The 16,608-nt window shown below is 43.6% G+C and overlaps 1 protein-coding gene across 6 annotated transcripts in view; it reads left to right on the top strand.

The window, feature by feature from the left end:
• LOC121541588 (E3 ubiquitin-protein ligase RNF130-like) overlaps positions 1-16,608 on the top strand; it is a 101,677-nt gene that overhangs the window by 47,554 nt on the left and 37,515 nt on the right. For all 6 annotated transcript variants that reach the window (XM_041850723.2, XM_041850748.2, XM_041850741.1 and 3 more), the window contains exons 5-6: positions 4,492-4,563; positions 11,575-11,657. In XM_041850723.2, the coding sequence (XP_041706657.1) occupies positions 4,492-4,563; positions 11,575-11,657 (155 nt within the window). The remainder of the gene's footprint in view (positions 1-4,491; positions 4,564-11,574; positions 11,658-16,608) is intronic.

The raw sequence follows: 16,608 nt of genomic DNA, 5'->3' as shown, positions 1-16,608 counted from the left end.
GCAAGATATTGAATCATTGCATCACCGACTTACTATGACTATAATGAACATGTATATCTTGCAATTATTGGTATTTGGTATTTCATTAGGATCCCCATTAGCTGTTTCGAAAGAGGCTAGATACAAATAGCTAATCCTGGCGACCAATGTTCTAGCATTATTTTATTGAGTCAAGTAGATCAGGGATGTCATGGTGGTACCCAAGCATATGCTATGTGTAGTGTAAATAACAACTATCAATAGACCTACTAAATTATGAACGTATAGTCAATCAAATAATTACTCTGTAAAACGAGGAATGCGTTTACTCAATTCAACTAATAGGATTTATTAGTCACTAAATAATTGACACTACAATTACATGTACATGAAATACATTACATTACAGAATAACACAGAGTAAATGACTATCACCTAAATAAGACTTAACGTGGTTACACGTGTCTTCAATTCAGAATAATCTCTAAAAGATACACACAGGAGCTTGCTAACAAGTTCTCAAAGTATGAGCGAATTCACTGCCCTTTTAACCAAATTCCAGCAGGAACGCACCCCCAAGCTGAATACAAATGGCAGTGCACTTTGCTAGTGAAAACAAAAGGCAGAAACAATAAATCCAGATTTGAATCTAATCAACTCAATTGGAATGATGACCGGACAACAGGAATGTGGCTGATCAGTCAACCCAACATACAATTTCAATCCAGTCACTTTAAAATGCATCAACCAGAAAACATATAATGCAATAAGACCCCACTGGGCACAGACGTCAATTCAACGTCTATTCCACATTGCTTCAATTTTAACAAAAATATAAACTCTGCATGCAACAATTTCAAAGATTTTACGGAGTTATAGTTCATATAAAGAAATCATTTAATTGAAATAAATTCATTAGGCCCTAATCTATGGATTTCACATGACTGGGAATACAAATCTGCATCTGTTAGTCACAAATACCTTAAAAAAAAAAAGGTGGAGTAGAAAACCAGTCAGTATCTGGTGTGACCACCATTTGCCTCATGCATCGCAACACATCTCCTTCGCATAGAGTTGATCAGACTGTTGATTGTGGCCTGTGGAATGTTGTCCCACTCCTCTTCAATGGCTGTGCAAAGGTGCTGGAAATTGGCGGGAACTGGAACACGCTGTCTTAAACATGCTCAATGTGTGACATGTCTGGTGAGTATGCAGGCCATGGAAGAACTGGGACATTTTCAGCATTATCATCATGAAACATGAGGTGATGGTGGCTGATGAATGGCACAACAATGGGCCTCAGGATCTCGTCACGGTACCTCTGTGCATTCAAATTGCATTCGTTAAAATGCAATTGTGTTCTTTGTCCGTAGCTTATGCCTGCACATACCATAACCCCACCACCACCATGGGGCACTCTGTTCACAACGTTGACATCAGCAAACTGCTCACCCACACAACGCCATACACGCTGTCTGCCATCTGCCCGGTACAGTTGAAAACGGGATTAATCTGTGAAGAGCACACTTCTCCAGCGTGCCAGTGGCCATCGAAGGTGAGCATTTGCCCACTGAAGGTAGTTAAAACGCTGAACTGCAGTCAGGTCAAGACCCTGGTGAGGACGACGAGCACGCAGATGACCTTGCCTGGGACAGTTTCTGACAGTTTGTGCAGAAAGTCTTCAGATGCGGAAACCCACAGTTTCATCAGCTGTCCGTGTGGCTGGTCTCAGACGATCCCACAGGTGAAGAAGCAGGATGTGGAGGTCCTGGGCTGGCGTGGTTACATTTGGTCTGCGGTTGTGTGGCTGGTTGGAAGTACTGCTAAATTCTCTAAAATGACGTTTGAGGCGGCTTATGGTAGAGAAATGAACATTCAATTATCTGCTCTGGTGGACATTCCTGAAGTCAGCATTCCAATTGCACGCTCCCTCAACTTGAGACATCTGTGGCATTGTGTTGTGTGACAAAACTGCACATTTTAGTGGCCTTTTATTGTCCCCAGCACAAGGTGCACCTGTGTAATGATAATGCTGTTTAATCAGCTTCTTGATATGCCACACCTGTCAGGTGGATGGATTATCTTGGCAATGGAGAAATGCTCACTAACCAAGATGTAAAGAAATTAATGCAGAACATTTGAGAAATAATATTTTTGTGCATATTGAACATTTCTGGGATCTTTTATTTCAGCTCATGAAACATGGGACCAACACTTTACATGTTTCGTTTATATTTATGTTCAGTGTAATTTCATTGAAATAATGTGGAAACAACATTGACTCAATCATTGTGTGCCCAGTGAGACATATCAACATTCACAACTCTTTATGAACTCTTGAAACAAACCAAACATGACCGTTTAATTCATACATTTAGTCAATTCAAGTTTTCATCAGTCGTCACACCCCCGACGGTGTCTGTGCTCCCAGGGTTCTGCGGGAACGTCCCATCCTGGAGATTTCCACGCCGAAGGTGTAGCTCTCTCCTGTGAGATGTAAATATACAGCCATCCAGCCGTACAATGCCATATTGAATCAACAGACCAGGCTGGCGTCAGCAAGTCGCTAGACTCATCTTCATCACTAGCCTTCATCTATTTTTAGACTACACGCACACATATAGGGCTCTATGCTGACCTTTTAAACAAGGAGCGCGCGAGCGCCTAGTTTAGGCGCACCCAAAAAATTAGGATCACAATGAAAAACATTTGAGGTAATAAAGCTATAATCATACATTTTTCTAGGCGCACTGGTGCCCCTAAATAAACATTCCAGGTCACACAGCAAAATATTTAGGCACATATGCAAGTAAAATGGTCGCACTGTAGAGCCCTGACACACAGACACTATCGCTATCTCTCTCTCTCTCACTGTGTCTACACTACTGTTGCTAAATCAGCCTGTTTAATCAGTGGAAAGACACTGAACAAGTGCTTTTCCTTCAGCAACAGAGGTGCTTTACAAATGTCAATCTCTCTCCACACTGTGACTACATACCTACAGTTAGTCCCTGCTCTCTCCACACTGTGACTACTTACCTACAGTTAGACTCTGCTCTCTCCACACTGTGACTACATACCTACAGTTAGACCCTGCTCTCTCCACACTGTGACTACATACCTACAGTTAGTCCCTGCTCTCTCCACACTGTGACTACTTACCTACAGTTAGACCCTGCTCTCTCCACACTGTGACTACATAGCTACAGTTAGACCCTGCTCTCTCCACACTGTGACTACATAGCTACAGTTAGACCCTGCTGTCTCCACACTGTGACTACATAGCTACAGTTAGACCCTGACGTCTTCGGCATCTGTGCAAAGATTGTGCCACTTATTTTCTCAGACGGGAATTACAGACGTGAAGAACCATGCCTTAAAGATGAGACAGAATGGTTTGTTTCTTTGTGCCCTTTATGTGACCTTTCATTGAAAATGTTCCAGTTATTCAAGTGTAAAATGCTGCATAAATGCAAAATGCTTATGATTCTGGCTCTAGGTCTTTTGACATTGTCCCAATGTATTGAAGCCTTGCTCATTGGCACCTTATTCTGCCCTTGGTTTAAATGTCCAAAGATCAACTCTGAAAGAGAGCGGCACTGCAGTTGGACTGGTCTGTGATTCACTGACAGCTCTCACGGTCAGAGGAATAAGGCAACCTCACAGAGTTACACACAAATAGAGAACTTTATTTCCAGAGGACATAATATGAGATCGATGTGGTTCTGTACAGAGAAGAGATATGAATGAATATATTGTACATAATAAACCTATCATGAGAATGGAGTAATGGCACAAGAACAAAAATAAAATATACTATATAAGGAGATGGTGACATAAGCAAAGGACTGTATAACATAGCATCAACTACTATCAACAACTAGCAATATTAACAACAAATAGTAAATGCACAAGTTTCAATAACATCACTCACTTCTGTCCACACACTCCATCACTCTTGTCCACTTGGAGAGAGAATGAAGAGGCTCTCACCTGAGCAGGCAGAAGGACTGTCACGTGTCCTGCCTCCTAGCAACATCCCTAGCAACCTATTGGTGGCCTGGTAGCGGATGTCACTGGGAGTTTGGGGAGACAGTTTATGACCCCCTAGTTTCTCTGACACCATCAGGGGTTGGTTGGAGTGAGCTGCATGAAGTTATAAAACTCACAGGCAGGGGAATTCAAATTAAATATAATTATTCATGGGATTTTAACAGTACAACTCGCCCTAACAATCATGTCTTTGATTGACTGGGCTGGAAGTCAATGTTTCGCACTGTTGCTCCAATTCCCCACTGGTTCTAAATGTTTAAGGCAAAAAGGATGTGTTGAATCACTTATATTAATGGTACACTATGGAGTTTTGGCAAATAAGTTTGAGAATAGTCATTTTTGCTGAATAAGGTATATTTAATTCATATTGTTAATTCAACCCTCAGGCTACATTTGCTCTCCATATTCACCTTTATATTCTCTCCCTCCCTCCTTCCTCTCCCTCTCTCTCTCTGCCAGCGTCGACTTGGAGATGCAGCTAAGAAAGCCATAGGGAAGCTGACAACCAGGACAGTGAAGAAAGGGGACAAGGTAAACCTGCCGGCACTACTTTCTTGTCCATGTCACCCCCTGTCCAACAACTTAGTAACCTTCTCAACAATGTACTGCCATGTACTACCATGTACTACCACTACTACCATGTACTGCCATGTCCTACCACTACTGCCATGTACTACCATGTACTACCACTACTACCATGTACTGCCATGTCCTACCACTACTGCCATGTACTACCATGTATACATCCTGTCTAGAGATATGGGATTGAGCCTTTTCAGAATTTGAGAATATCCTGTCTAGTTGACCTTGGTTCATAATTCAGCCTTTCCTAACTGATGTTAGGAAGAGATGAAAAATACATTTCTGCCTGTACAAATTAAGACATTCCTCCCAATACCCATTTATGCTTTCCTTTCTTGGTTCTTCTTCTCTTCTGGACCAATGGTTGGTGGAAGGTTCACCATTAGTAATATGGCTTCTGCCATGTTTCTCTCGCTAATCAAGTCCTTCCAGGAACGGTGGCCCTGAAGTATCTGATACAAGGATGTTTATTATCGTATTAGGCTTTCTTCTTTATTTATGCCTGTCACCTCGCAGAGGGTTTACAGCTCCGGATGAGGTCGTCAAAGGTGATGGATGAGTGTATGTATGGATGGACGGAAGAGTCGGCTTAAACGCTGTCTTTTAGCACAAACGTGGGTTAGTAGGTAATTGGAGACAAGCAGAGAATGGCTAAAGCCATATGTGTCAAAGGAGAGAATTGATTTATTGATTGAGGGGTCTTGCACTCTTGTGAATGTTAAATACAAACTCTGCTTGTGTTCATTATTCAAATATTCCAGAATATGTGGTTGGTAGTCAACGTGAGTAACCAAAACAACTAAACGAAGACGCAAGATTCAATTCCTTTCTAAATCCTCCTATGAGCACACCAGATGTATTTCTTACATTGATACATGCAAGAAATAGTACAAATCACATCTGACTGAAAAAGTGAAACGCTAGTGAAGTGTAACGGAGGTTCTTAGAATGTCTCAAGTGAAGATGAGTGTCAGGGCTGACGGGTCTTGGAGGAGGAGAGCGAGGGTTGGTCCTCTCCGTCTGGCCTCTCTCCTCTGAGCCCTCGTCAAGGTCAGACAGGTCTCCGTTCATGAATAAACCATGGGCCTTGGAGTGTGCCGCAGAAATTGAAACCTTCCATCTGGAGGAAGTCCGCCGGGAATGATTGACCGCACTGAGCCGGATGTCGAGCCTGGATATTGGGGAGCAGAAGGATAAGAAGGAGGGGGGAGAAGGTAGGCACTAAGGGGTCAAGGCTCTTGGTAGATAATACAGCCTGTTACGGTGATGACGGAGATGACTACTGTGTCACAACCAGTTTATCACGATGTCCCTCTGGACAAGAAATTATGTTAACCTTGCCCGTGCTTGATGGGTTTGGACTTAAGAGCCCTTATGACTGAGTGGAAGGAGGGTTTGAGAGAAACATCAACAACCGTGTGATAGCTCTTTCCCTGCTGTAACAAAATGGGGAGCTCTTGCCATAACCGTCGACAGCCGACAAGGACTGCTTGCGTAATAAGCTGCAGTCGAGAGCTAATTACATGATACCTGATACTGTCCAGATACAATACGAGGCATTCTAGCCAGTATGTTTGGCTGCCCTTCCCTTATCTACACAACTTTTATATGGTCATTACAGCGAACACATAAATTCACTATTTGTGGACCCATGTGGGAATCCAAGCTGTAACTCTGGAGTTATGAACAACATGCTCCAACCAATTGAGCCATCACATCTACTGTGTATCAGACCTGCATGTAGCAGCATTCACTGCATCTCTACTATGTTGCGGCTGCTATGGACTGTTGTTACGGCTATGAAGGTCATTAGTTTAATTAAACATCATTGCCCAGCTGGAGGGCCATTTCCTTCATAGACCAACAATAACACCACTGTCCAGCTCAATCAAAATGGCAGAACTATTGATCAATTGATTGAAATACCAGTGCCAACATTAAAAGGTCAGTGCCGACACGTATTTTGCCAGTCCCTAGGACATGGGCCAGGCCTCTGTCAACTCCATGTCCGTCAACACCGACGCTGATCAACTCCGTGTCCACTTTACCACGTTCAATAGTGCACTGGTCAGCTCCGTAACCCATGTATCACAGTCCACATAGGACACATTCAGGCCGCGTCAGGGACTATTTCATCACATCCGTAGCCAACTGATAAAACATCAGTTTCGTCTCATAGTGCAAAGTGACTTGTGGTGGTGAGTGACACTTCTCTGCCCTTCCACAACCCCAGTCATTCCCGGGCCCTAGAAAGCTCAGATTCTGCCATCATGAAAATCTGCCATTAGTGACACAGATCTGCTTTATTTGAGCAGAAGCCTATTTCACACAGGGCCTGGTCTGTGTCGTGTGCCTTGGCCTCATTCTGTGCCTGCAGCCTCTGTAGAGGAAAACATTCATATTTAATCAGGCAGCCATTTACAGCAGCCTGCCTCGCTCACAGTGACAGGAAGTCAGGGTCGAGAGGAAGGGGAGCGGACTCCCCAGGGTCTTTAAAACTGCCCGACTGCCGCCCCACTAGGTCAGATGGGCCTCAGTACTATGTTTTTGTCCTGTATCTCTACATGGCAACCTGGTACGGATCACTATCTGTTCTACAAAACCGGTCAGACTTGATCAAAACTCCCATACCCAGAACTCCCAAACCCAGGAGTACTAGTCACTGCTCTTCCAATTTTGCCAGCTGCATGGCCCTCTCTAATGGCTTAGTTGGTTGGAACAAAGTTAGAGAGAATGGGATCTTAAGCACTTACAAATTGGTAACATATTGTATGAAGAATGCACTTACAAATTTGAAACATGTCATACGAATTGCCTCACAGGTCCTCAACTGGCAGCTTCATTATATAGTACCCACAAAACACTAGTCTCAACGTCAACAGTGAAGAGGCGACTCCGGGATGCTGACCTTGCAAAGAAATATCTCAGACTGGCCAATAAAAAGAAAAGATTAAGATGGGCAAAATAACACAGACACTGGACTTTTTCTTTGCAACTCTGCCTAGGTCAGCATCCCGGAGTCGCCTCTTCACTGTTGACGTTGAGAATGGTGTTTTGCGGGTCCTATTTCATGAAGCTGCCAGTTGAGGACCTGTGAGGCGTCTGTTTCTCAAACTAGACACTCTAACGTATTTGTTCTCTTGCTCAGTTGTGCACCGGGGCCTCTTTATATTCTGGTTAGAGCCAGTGTGTGCTGTTCTGTGAAGGGAGTAGTACACAGCGTTGTACGAGATCTTCAGTTTCTTGGCAATTTCTCGCATGGAATAGCCTTCATTTCTCAGAACAAGAATAGACTGACGAGTTTCAGAAGAAAATTATTTGTTTCTGGCCATTTTGAGCCTGTAATCGAACCCACAATTGCTGATGCTCCAGATACTCAACTAGTCTCAAGAAGGCCAGTTTTATTGCTTCTTTAATCAGCACAACAGTTTTCAGCTGTGCTAACATAATTGCAAAAAGGGTTTTCTAATGATCAATTAGCCTTTTAAAATTATATGAACTTGGATTAGCAAACACAACGTGCCATTTGAACACAGGACTGATGGTTGCTGATAATGGGCCTCTGTACACCTATGTCAATATTCCATAAAGAATCAGCCATTTCCAGCTACAATAGCCATTTACAACATTAACAATGTCTACACTGTATTTCTGATCAATTTGATGTTATTTTAATGGCCAAAAAACAAGGATATTTCTAAGTGGCCCCAAACTTTGTGTGTGTATATATATATATATATATATATATATATATATATATATATATATATATATATATATATATATATATATATATATATATTTAGTACTGGTCAAAAGTTTAGACACACCTACTCATTCCAGGGTTTTTCTTTACTTTTACTATTTTCTAAATTGTAAAATAATAGTGAAGACATCAAAACTATGAAATAACACATATGGAATCATGTAGTAACCATGAGATTCTTCAAAGTAGCCACCCTTTACCTTGATGACAGCTTTGCACACTCTTGGCATTCTCTCAACCAGCTTCACGAGGTAGTCACATGGAATGCATTTAATTTAACAGGTGTGCTTTGTTAAAAGTTAATTTGTGGAATTTCTTTCCTTCTTAATGCGTTTGAGCCAATCAGTTTTGTTGTGAGAAGGTAGAGGTGGTATGCAGAAGATAGCCCTATTTGGTAAAAGACCAAGTCCATATTATGGCAAGAACAGCTCAAATAAGCAAAGAGAAACAATTGTCCATCATTACTTTAAGACATGAAGGTCAGTCAATCCGGAAATTTCAAGAACTTTGAACGTTTCTTCAAGTGCAGTCGCAAAAACCATCAAGCACTATGATGAAACTAGCTCTCATGAGGACCGCCACAGGAAAGGAAGACCGAGAGTTACCTCTGCTGCAGAAGATAAGTTCATTAGAGTTACCAGCCTCAGAAATTGCAGCCCAAATAAATACTTCACAGAGTTCAAGTAACAGACACATCTCAACATCAACTGTTCAGAGGAGACTGCGTGAATCAGGCCTTCATGGTCAAATTGCTGCAAAGAAACCACTACTAAAGGACTCCAATAAGAAGAAGAGACCTGATTGGGCCAAGAAACATGAGCAACGGCCATTAGACCGGTGGAATCTGTCTTTTGGTCTGATGAGTCCAAATTTGACATTTTTGGTTCCAACCAACATGTCTTTGTGAGACGCAGAGTAGGTGAACGGATGATCTCCGCATATGTGGTTCCCACCGTGAAGCATGGAGGAGGTGTTATGGTGTGGGGGTGCTTTGCTGGTGACAGTGTCTGCTATTTATTTAGAATTCAAGGCACACTTAACCAGCATGGCTACCACAGCATTCTGCAGCGATACGCCATCCCATCTGGTTTCCGCTTAGTGGGACTATAATTTGTTTTTCAACAGGACAATGACCCAACTCACCTCCAGGCTGTGTAAGGGCTATTTGACCAAGAAGGAGAGTGATGGAGTGCTGCATCAGATGACCTGGCCTCCACAATCACCCGACCTCAACCCAATTGAGATGGTTTGGGATGAGTTGGACCGCAGAGTGAAGGAAAAGCAGCCAACAAGTGCTCAGCATATGTGGGAACTCCTTCAAGACTGTTGGAAAAGCATTCCTCATGAAGCTGGTTGAGAGAATGCCAAGATTGTTCAAAGCTATTATCAATGCAAAGGGTGGCTATTTGAAGAATCTCTAATATAAAATATATTTTGATTTGTTTAACACTTGTTTACTACATGATTCCATATGTGGTATTTCATAGTTTTGATGTCTTCACTATTATTCTACAATGTAAAAATAGTAAAAAAAAGAAAAACCCTTGAATGAGTAGGTGTGTCCAAAGTTTTGACTGGTATGTTTTGGATCGTGAGGAGTGCTACTTTCATAACTACTTGCAAAAAAAATGTTAGTCTTTAAGTTGGCAATTTGATTCCTGCAGGGACCTAAAATACTCTAAGTCACTGGATTAAAATATCAGCTACACACACATTATTATTATTATTATTATTATTATTATTATTATTATTAGAATGACTTCTGCCTTTGTGTTAGTTTTTTTCCATTGCCTGGGCCCACATCTATATGGGCTTTGTCGTTGGCATGTCATTGCCTAGTCCCACATCTATATGGGCTTTATCGTTGGCATATCATTTCCTGGTCCCATATCTATATGGGCTTTATTGTTGCCATGTAATTGTGTACAGTCAGTGGAGCTATGTAAAGCACATACATGTCGAACTAGGCTAGTGTTCCCGGGTATGACTAGAGAGATGACAGGTCTGTGTTCTCTCAGTTCTTCCTGGCGTATCGATCGGTCCCTCCCTGCTCGCTCGGCACCACAGGCTAATTCAGGCCCCGGCCAGGCGGGGCTGTGCACCCGTATGTCCTTGTGCACCTCTGTGGTAGCTTCTCCACTGTCAGCAGAGACGGTTAGCCACCCTCCATAAATAACACAGCATTGATTATTTCTCTCCCTCTCTCTCTCTTTATCAAACTCTGTTATTTTCTTCTTTCTCTTTATCACTCTATTACACTCTTTTCTGCCATCCTTCTTTCAATACATCACCCCCTCTTTCCTTCCTTCCTTGGCTCTCTGCACCTCTCTTGTCATGCTTTCAATGTCATCCCCATCTATCGCTGTCTTTCACTCCCTCTCCCTTTACCTCTTTGCCCCTTTCACACCTCTTCCTCTCCTCTCCTCTCTTCCCACCTCTCTCTCTCTCTCTCTCTCTCTCTCTCTCTCTCTCTCTCTCTCTCTCTCTCTCTCTCTCTCTCTCTCTCTCTCTCTCTCTCTCTCTCTCTCTCTCTCTCTCTCTCTCTCTCTCTCTCTCTCTCTCTCTCTCTCTCTCTCTCTCTCTCTCTCTCTCTCTCTCTCTCTCTCTCTCTCTCTCTCTCTCTCTCTCTCTCTCTCTCTCTCTCTCTCTCTCTCTCTCTCTCTCTCTCTCTCCCCCTCCCATGGCATGCTTAAGCATGACACTTGCTGATGGACATGCCAGGACAGTCAGTCAGTCACAGACGTGCCGCCACCTGTCGTGGCTGTTGTCACAGTGATGGGTTTGGTTGACACGGCAACGTGGCCGTCAGTTCCATCCCTGACATGCTGATACAACAAGAGTACTCTACTTAATTGTACTCTGTATACTGAACATGTTTCCCCTACCATTACATGATTTTACATAGGCAGTCAACCTGCCTACAAAAATAGCAAACCTTCAGTCCCAGCCCTCTAGGATGTCTAAAGGGTCTCTCCAAACAAACATTCAAGAGGAAACACTGACCATGTTAGGCACTGCTTTCACCTCGGCCTGTTGAACAAACCAGCTATTATTAATCTGGTTGATAGTGAATATGAATGGTCAAAAGCAAAGTGTCTGATTTTGTCACTGTTCTTCCTCAGTAAAAATGGCTTTCTGTTCATTGTGGCTGTCTAACACTGACTGTTCTGTTCTGTTTGTCTTCTGTGCTGCAGGAAACAGACCCGGACTTCAACCACTGCGCCGTGTGCATCGAGGGCTACCAGCTCAACGACGTAGTCCGCATCCTGCCCTGCAAGTGAGTGTGTGTGTTTGGGGGGGATGAGTGTGTGTGTGTGTGTGTTACCTATATACATCCTAAGATAGGAGTGTGGGACAGCCTGACACAGCCCTTGTGCCTCTTACACTCCATCCACTCATCCTCAATGTCACACCATCCACTTACATCCCCTCCTTCCGCCTCTGACATACGTTTCTACACCTCCCTGAAGTTTCTCCTGTCTGTGGTAATCTCCACACCCATCCGTCACACGGCGCCCCTCCTTCCCTCCCTCCTCATCCCCCCATCAGATCCGTCTCACACCTTTCCTGCTGCTTTGCTCAGTGGGACGACTGTACTGACGCACATCAGACTAGACCAGAGACACGCCCCACCACAGTTCAGCCATAGTTCATTTGCACATATTTAGATATATCACACCACCAATGTGAAAAGGTAGAAAGTAAATACTGTATTTGTGCTGGTGAGGTGATAATTCATAATCCATAAAAACCTTGATACAGTAGGAGGTGTCTTTACTACCTGTCAATCATCTCTGGTTTGACCATTTGGATCTGATTTAGGATCAGTTGTAGGACACACATACAGCATGTGTTGGTTTAGTGGATCACTACGCTTTATAAAGGAAGTGGAAAATGTAATGTCAGTCAGTTGACATTCAAGTTCTTGCCAGGAAAAAGGAGAAAGGGAGAAAGGAAGATGGAGTTACGGAAAGTAACAGACCAGAGGAGGTATTGAAAGCGTGACAGGAAAAAAATATAACGAGCACAGGAAGGAGGGAAGGCGAGAGAGGTAGAGGAAAGGAGGAGAGAGCGTGACAAAGGTAGAGAGAAAAGAGAGAGTTGTGCTCTAGCTAAATGGAGTCTGGTCTGTTTTGGAAATGCAGACACTATCAAGGCTGTCTCGTCTCGCTGCACACTGTGAGTCGTAACCCCTGCCAGGTAGCTCCGGCTATATTTAGATCCAGTGCTGCCAAATGACCTGCACACACACACTTCAGCTTCCTCCGACACACACTCTCAAACACACACACACACACACACACATATACATATATATATGCTTATGTGCCTAAGTGTGTGCGCACACATTGCGGAGTGTGTGTGTGTGTGTATATGTATGTATGTATGTATGTATGTGTATGTATATGTATATATATATATATATATATATATATATATATATATATATATATATATATATATATATATATATATATATATATTACACACATACATACAGTGAGGGGAAAAAGTATTTGATCCCCTGCTGATTTTATACGATTGCCCACTGACAAAGAAATGATCCGTCTGTAATTTTAATGGTAGGTTTATTTTAACAGTGAGAGACCATTATTTGAACAAAAAATCCAGAAAAATGTTATAAATTGATTTGTATTTTAATGAGGGAAATAAGTATTTGACCCCCTCTCAATCAGAAAAATGTCTGGCTCCCAGGTGTCTTTTATACAGGTAACGAGCTGAGATTAGCACACTCTTAAAGGGAGTGCTCCTAATTTTACATTTACATTTACGTCATTTAGCAGACGCTCTTATCCAGAGCGACTTACAAATTGGTGCATTCACCATTTTTTTTGTGTGGGGGGGTAGAAGGATTACTTTATCCTATCCCAGGTATTCCTTAAAGAGGTGGGGTTTCAAATGTCTCCGGAAGGTGGTGAGTGACTCCGCTGTCCTGGCGTCGTGAGGGAGCTTGTTCCACCATTGGGGTGCCAGAGCAGCGAACAGTTTTGACTGGGCTGAGCGGGAACTATGCTTCCGCAGAGGAAGGGGAGCCAGCAGGCCAGAGGTGGATGAACGCAATGCCCTCGTTTGGGTGTAGGGACTGATCAGAGCCTGAAGGTACGGAGGTGCCGTTCCCCTCACAGCTCCATAGGCAAGCACCATGGTCTTGTAACAGATGCAAGCTTCAACTGGAAGCCAGTGGAGTGTGCGGAGGAGCGGGGTGACGTGAGAGAACTTGGGAAGATTGAACACCAGACGGGCTGCGGCATTCTGGATGAGTTGTAGGGGTTTAATGGCACAGGCAGGGAGCCCAGCCAACAGCGAGTTGCAGTAATCCAGACGGGAGATGACAAGTGCCTGGATTACGACCTGTGCCGCTTCCTGTGTAAGGCAGGGTCGTACTCTCCGAATGTTGTAGAGCATGAACCTACAGGATCGGGTCACCGCCTTGATGTTAGCGGAGAACGACAGGGTGTTGTCCAGGGTCACGCCAAGGCTCTTCGCACTCTGGGAGGAGGACACAACGGAGTTGTCAACCGTGATGGCGAGATCATGGAACGGGCAGTCCTTCCCCGGGAGGAAGAGCAGCTCCGTCTTGCCAAGGTTCAGCTTGAGGTGGTGATCCGTCATCCATACTGATATGTCTGCCAGACATGCAGAGATGCGATTCGCCACCTAATCTCAGTTTTTTACCTGTATAAAAGACACCTGTCCACAGAAGCAATCAATCAATCAGATTCCAAACTCTCCACCATGGCCAAGACCAAAGAGCTCTCCAAGGATGTCAGGGACAAGATTGTAGACGTACACAATGGGCTATGGGCTACAAGACCATCGCCAAGCAGCTTGGTGAGAAGGTGACAACAGTTGGTGCTATTATTCGCAAATGGAAGAAACACAAAATAACGGTCAATCTCCCTCAGCCTGGGGCTCCATGCAAGATCTCACCTCGTGGAGTTGCAATGATCATGAGAATGGTGAGGAATCAGCCCAGAACTACACTGGAGGATCTTGTCAATGATCTCAAGGCAGCTGGGACCATAGTCACCAAGAAAACAATTGGTAACACACTATGCCGTTAAGGACTGAAATCCTGCAGAGCCCGCAAGGTCCCCCTGCTCAAGAAAGCACATATACAGGCCCGTCTGAAGTTTGCCAATGAACATCTGAATGATTCAGAGGAGAACTGGGTGAAAGTGTTGTGGGCAGATGAGACCAAAATCGAGCTCTTTGGCATCAACTCAACTCGCCGTGTTTGGAGGAGGAGGAATGCTGCCTATGACCCAAAGAACACCATCCCCACCGTCAAACATGGAGGTGGAAACATAATGCTTTGGGTGTGTTTTTCTGCGAAGGGGACAGGACTACTTCACCGCATCAAAGGGACGATGGACGGGGCCATGTACCGTCAAATCTTGGGTGAGAACCTCCTTCCCTCAGCCAGGGCATTGAAAATGGATCGTGGATGGGTATTCCAGCATGACAATGACCCAAAACACACGGCCAAGGCAACAATGGAGTGGCTCAAGAAGAAGCATATTAAGGTCCTGGAGTGGCCTAGCCAGTCTCCAGACCTTAATCCCATAGAAAATCTGTGGAGGGAGCTGAAGGTTTGAGTTGCCAAACGTCAGCCTCGAAACCTTAATGACTTGGAGAAGATCAGCAAAGAGGAGTGGAACAAAATCCCTCCTGAGATGTGTGCAAACCTGGTGGCCAACTACAAGAAACGTCTGACCTCTTTGATTGCCAACAAGGGTTTTGCCACCAAGTACTAAGTCATGTTTTGCAGAGGGGTCAAATACTTATTTCCCTCATTAAAATGCAAATCAATATATAACATTTTTTACATGCGATTTTCTGGATTTTTTTTTGTTGTTATTCTGTCTCTCACTATTCAAATAAACCTACCATTAAAATTATAGACTGATCATGTCTTTGTCAGTGGGCAAACGTACAAAATCAGCAGGGGATCAAATACTTTTTTCCCTCACTGTGTATGTGTATATATATATATATATATATATATATACACACACACACTCCGCAATGTGTGCGCACACACTTAGGCACATAAGCATGCAGCAGTTTTTATTTATTTTTATTTATTTCACCTTTATTTAATCAGGTAAGCCAGTTGAGAACAAGTTCTCATTTACAACTGCGACCTGGCCAAGATCAAGCAAAGCAGTGCGATAAAAACAACAACACGGAGTTACATATGGGGTAAAACAAAACAACGTCAAAAATACAACAGAAATAAATATATATATATACAGTGTGTGCAAATGTAGCAAGTTATGGAGGTAAGGCAATAAATAGGCTATAGTGCAAAATAATTACAATTAGTATTAACACTGGAATGATAGATGTTCAAGAGATGATGTGCTAATAGAGATACTGGGGTACAAATGAGCAAAATAAATAACAATATAGGGATGAGGTAGTTGGGCGGGCTAATTTCAGATGGGCTGTGTACAGGTGCAGTGATCGGTAAGGTGCTCTGACAACTGATGCTTAAAGTTAGTGAGGGAGATAAGTGTCTCCAGCTTCAGAGATTTTTGCAATTTGTTCCAGTCATTGGCAGCAGAGAACTGGAAGGAATGGCGGCCAAAGGAGGTGTTGGCTTTGGGGATGACCAGTGAGATATACCTGCTGGAGCGCAGACTACGGGTGGGTGTTGCTATGGTGACCAATGAGCTAAGATAAGGCGGGGATTTGCCTAGCAGTGATTTATAGATGGCCTGGAGCCAGTGGGTTTGGCAACGAATATGTAGTGAGGACCAGCCAACAAGAGCGTACAGGTCACAGTGGTGGGTAGTATATGGGGCTTTGGAGACAAAACGGATGGCACTGTGATAGACTACATCCAATTTGCTGAGTAGAGTGTTGGAGGCTATTTTGTAAATGACATCGCCGAAGTCAAGGATCGGTAGGATAGTCAGTTTTACGAGGGATTTCTTATAACTGTCCAGTGACATGAGCCTACCAGACAAACTAAATTACTTCTACGCTCGCTTCGAGGCAAACAACACTGAAGCATGCATGAGAGCATCAGCTGTTCCGGACGACTGTGTGATCACGCTCTCCGTAGCCAATGTGAGTAAGACCTTTTAAACAGGTCAACATTCACCAGGACGTGTACTCCGAGCATGCGCTGATCAACTGGCAAGTGTCTTCACTGACATTTTCAACATGTCCCTGACTGAGTCTGTAATACCAACATG

The sequence above is a fragment of the Coregonus clupeaformis genome, chromosome 3 (genome assembly GCF_020615455.1).
Source record: "Coregonus clupeaformis isolate EN_2021a chromosome 3, ASM2061545v1, whole genome shotgun sequence".
Classification (NCBI taxonomy): Eukaryota; Metazoa; Chordata; class Actinopteri; order Salmoniformes; family Salmonidae; genus Coregonus; species Coregonus clupeaformis.
Note: the sequence above shows the minus strand (reverse complement) of the source record. Positions and strands in the feature narration are given on the sequence as shown.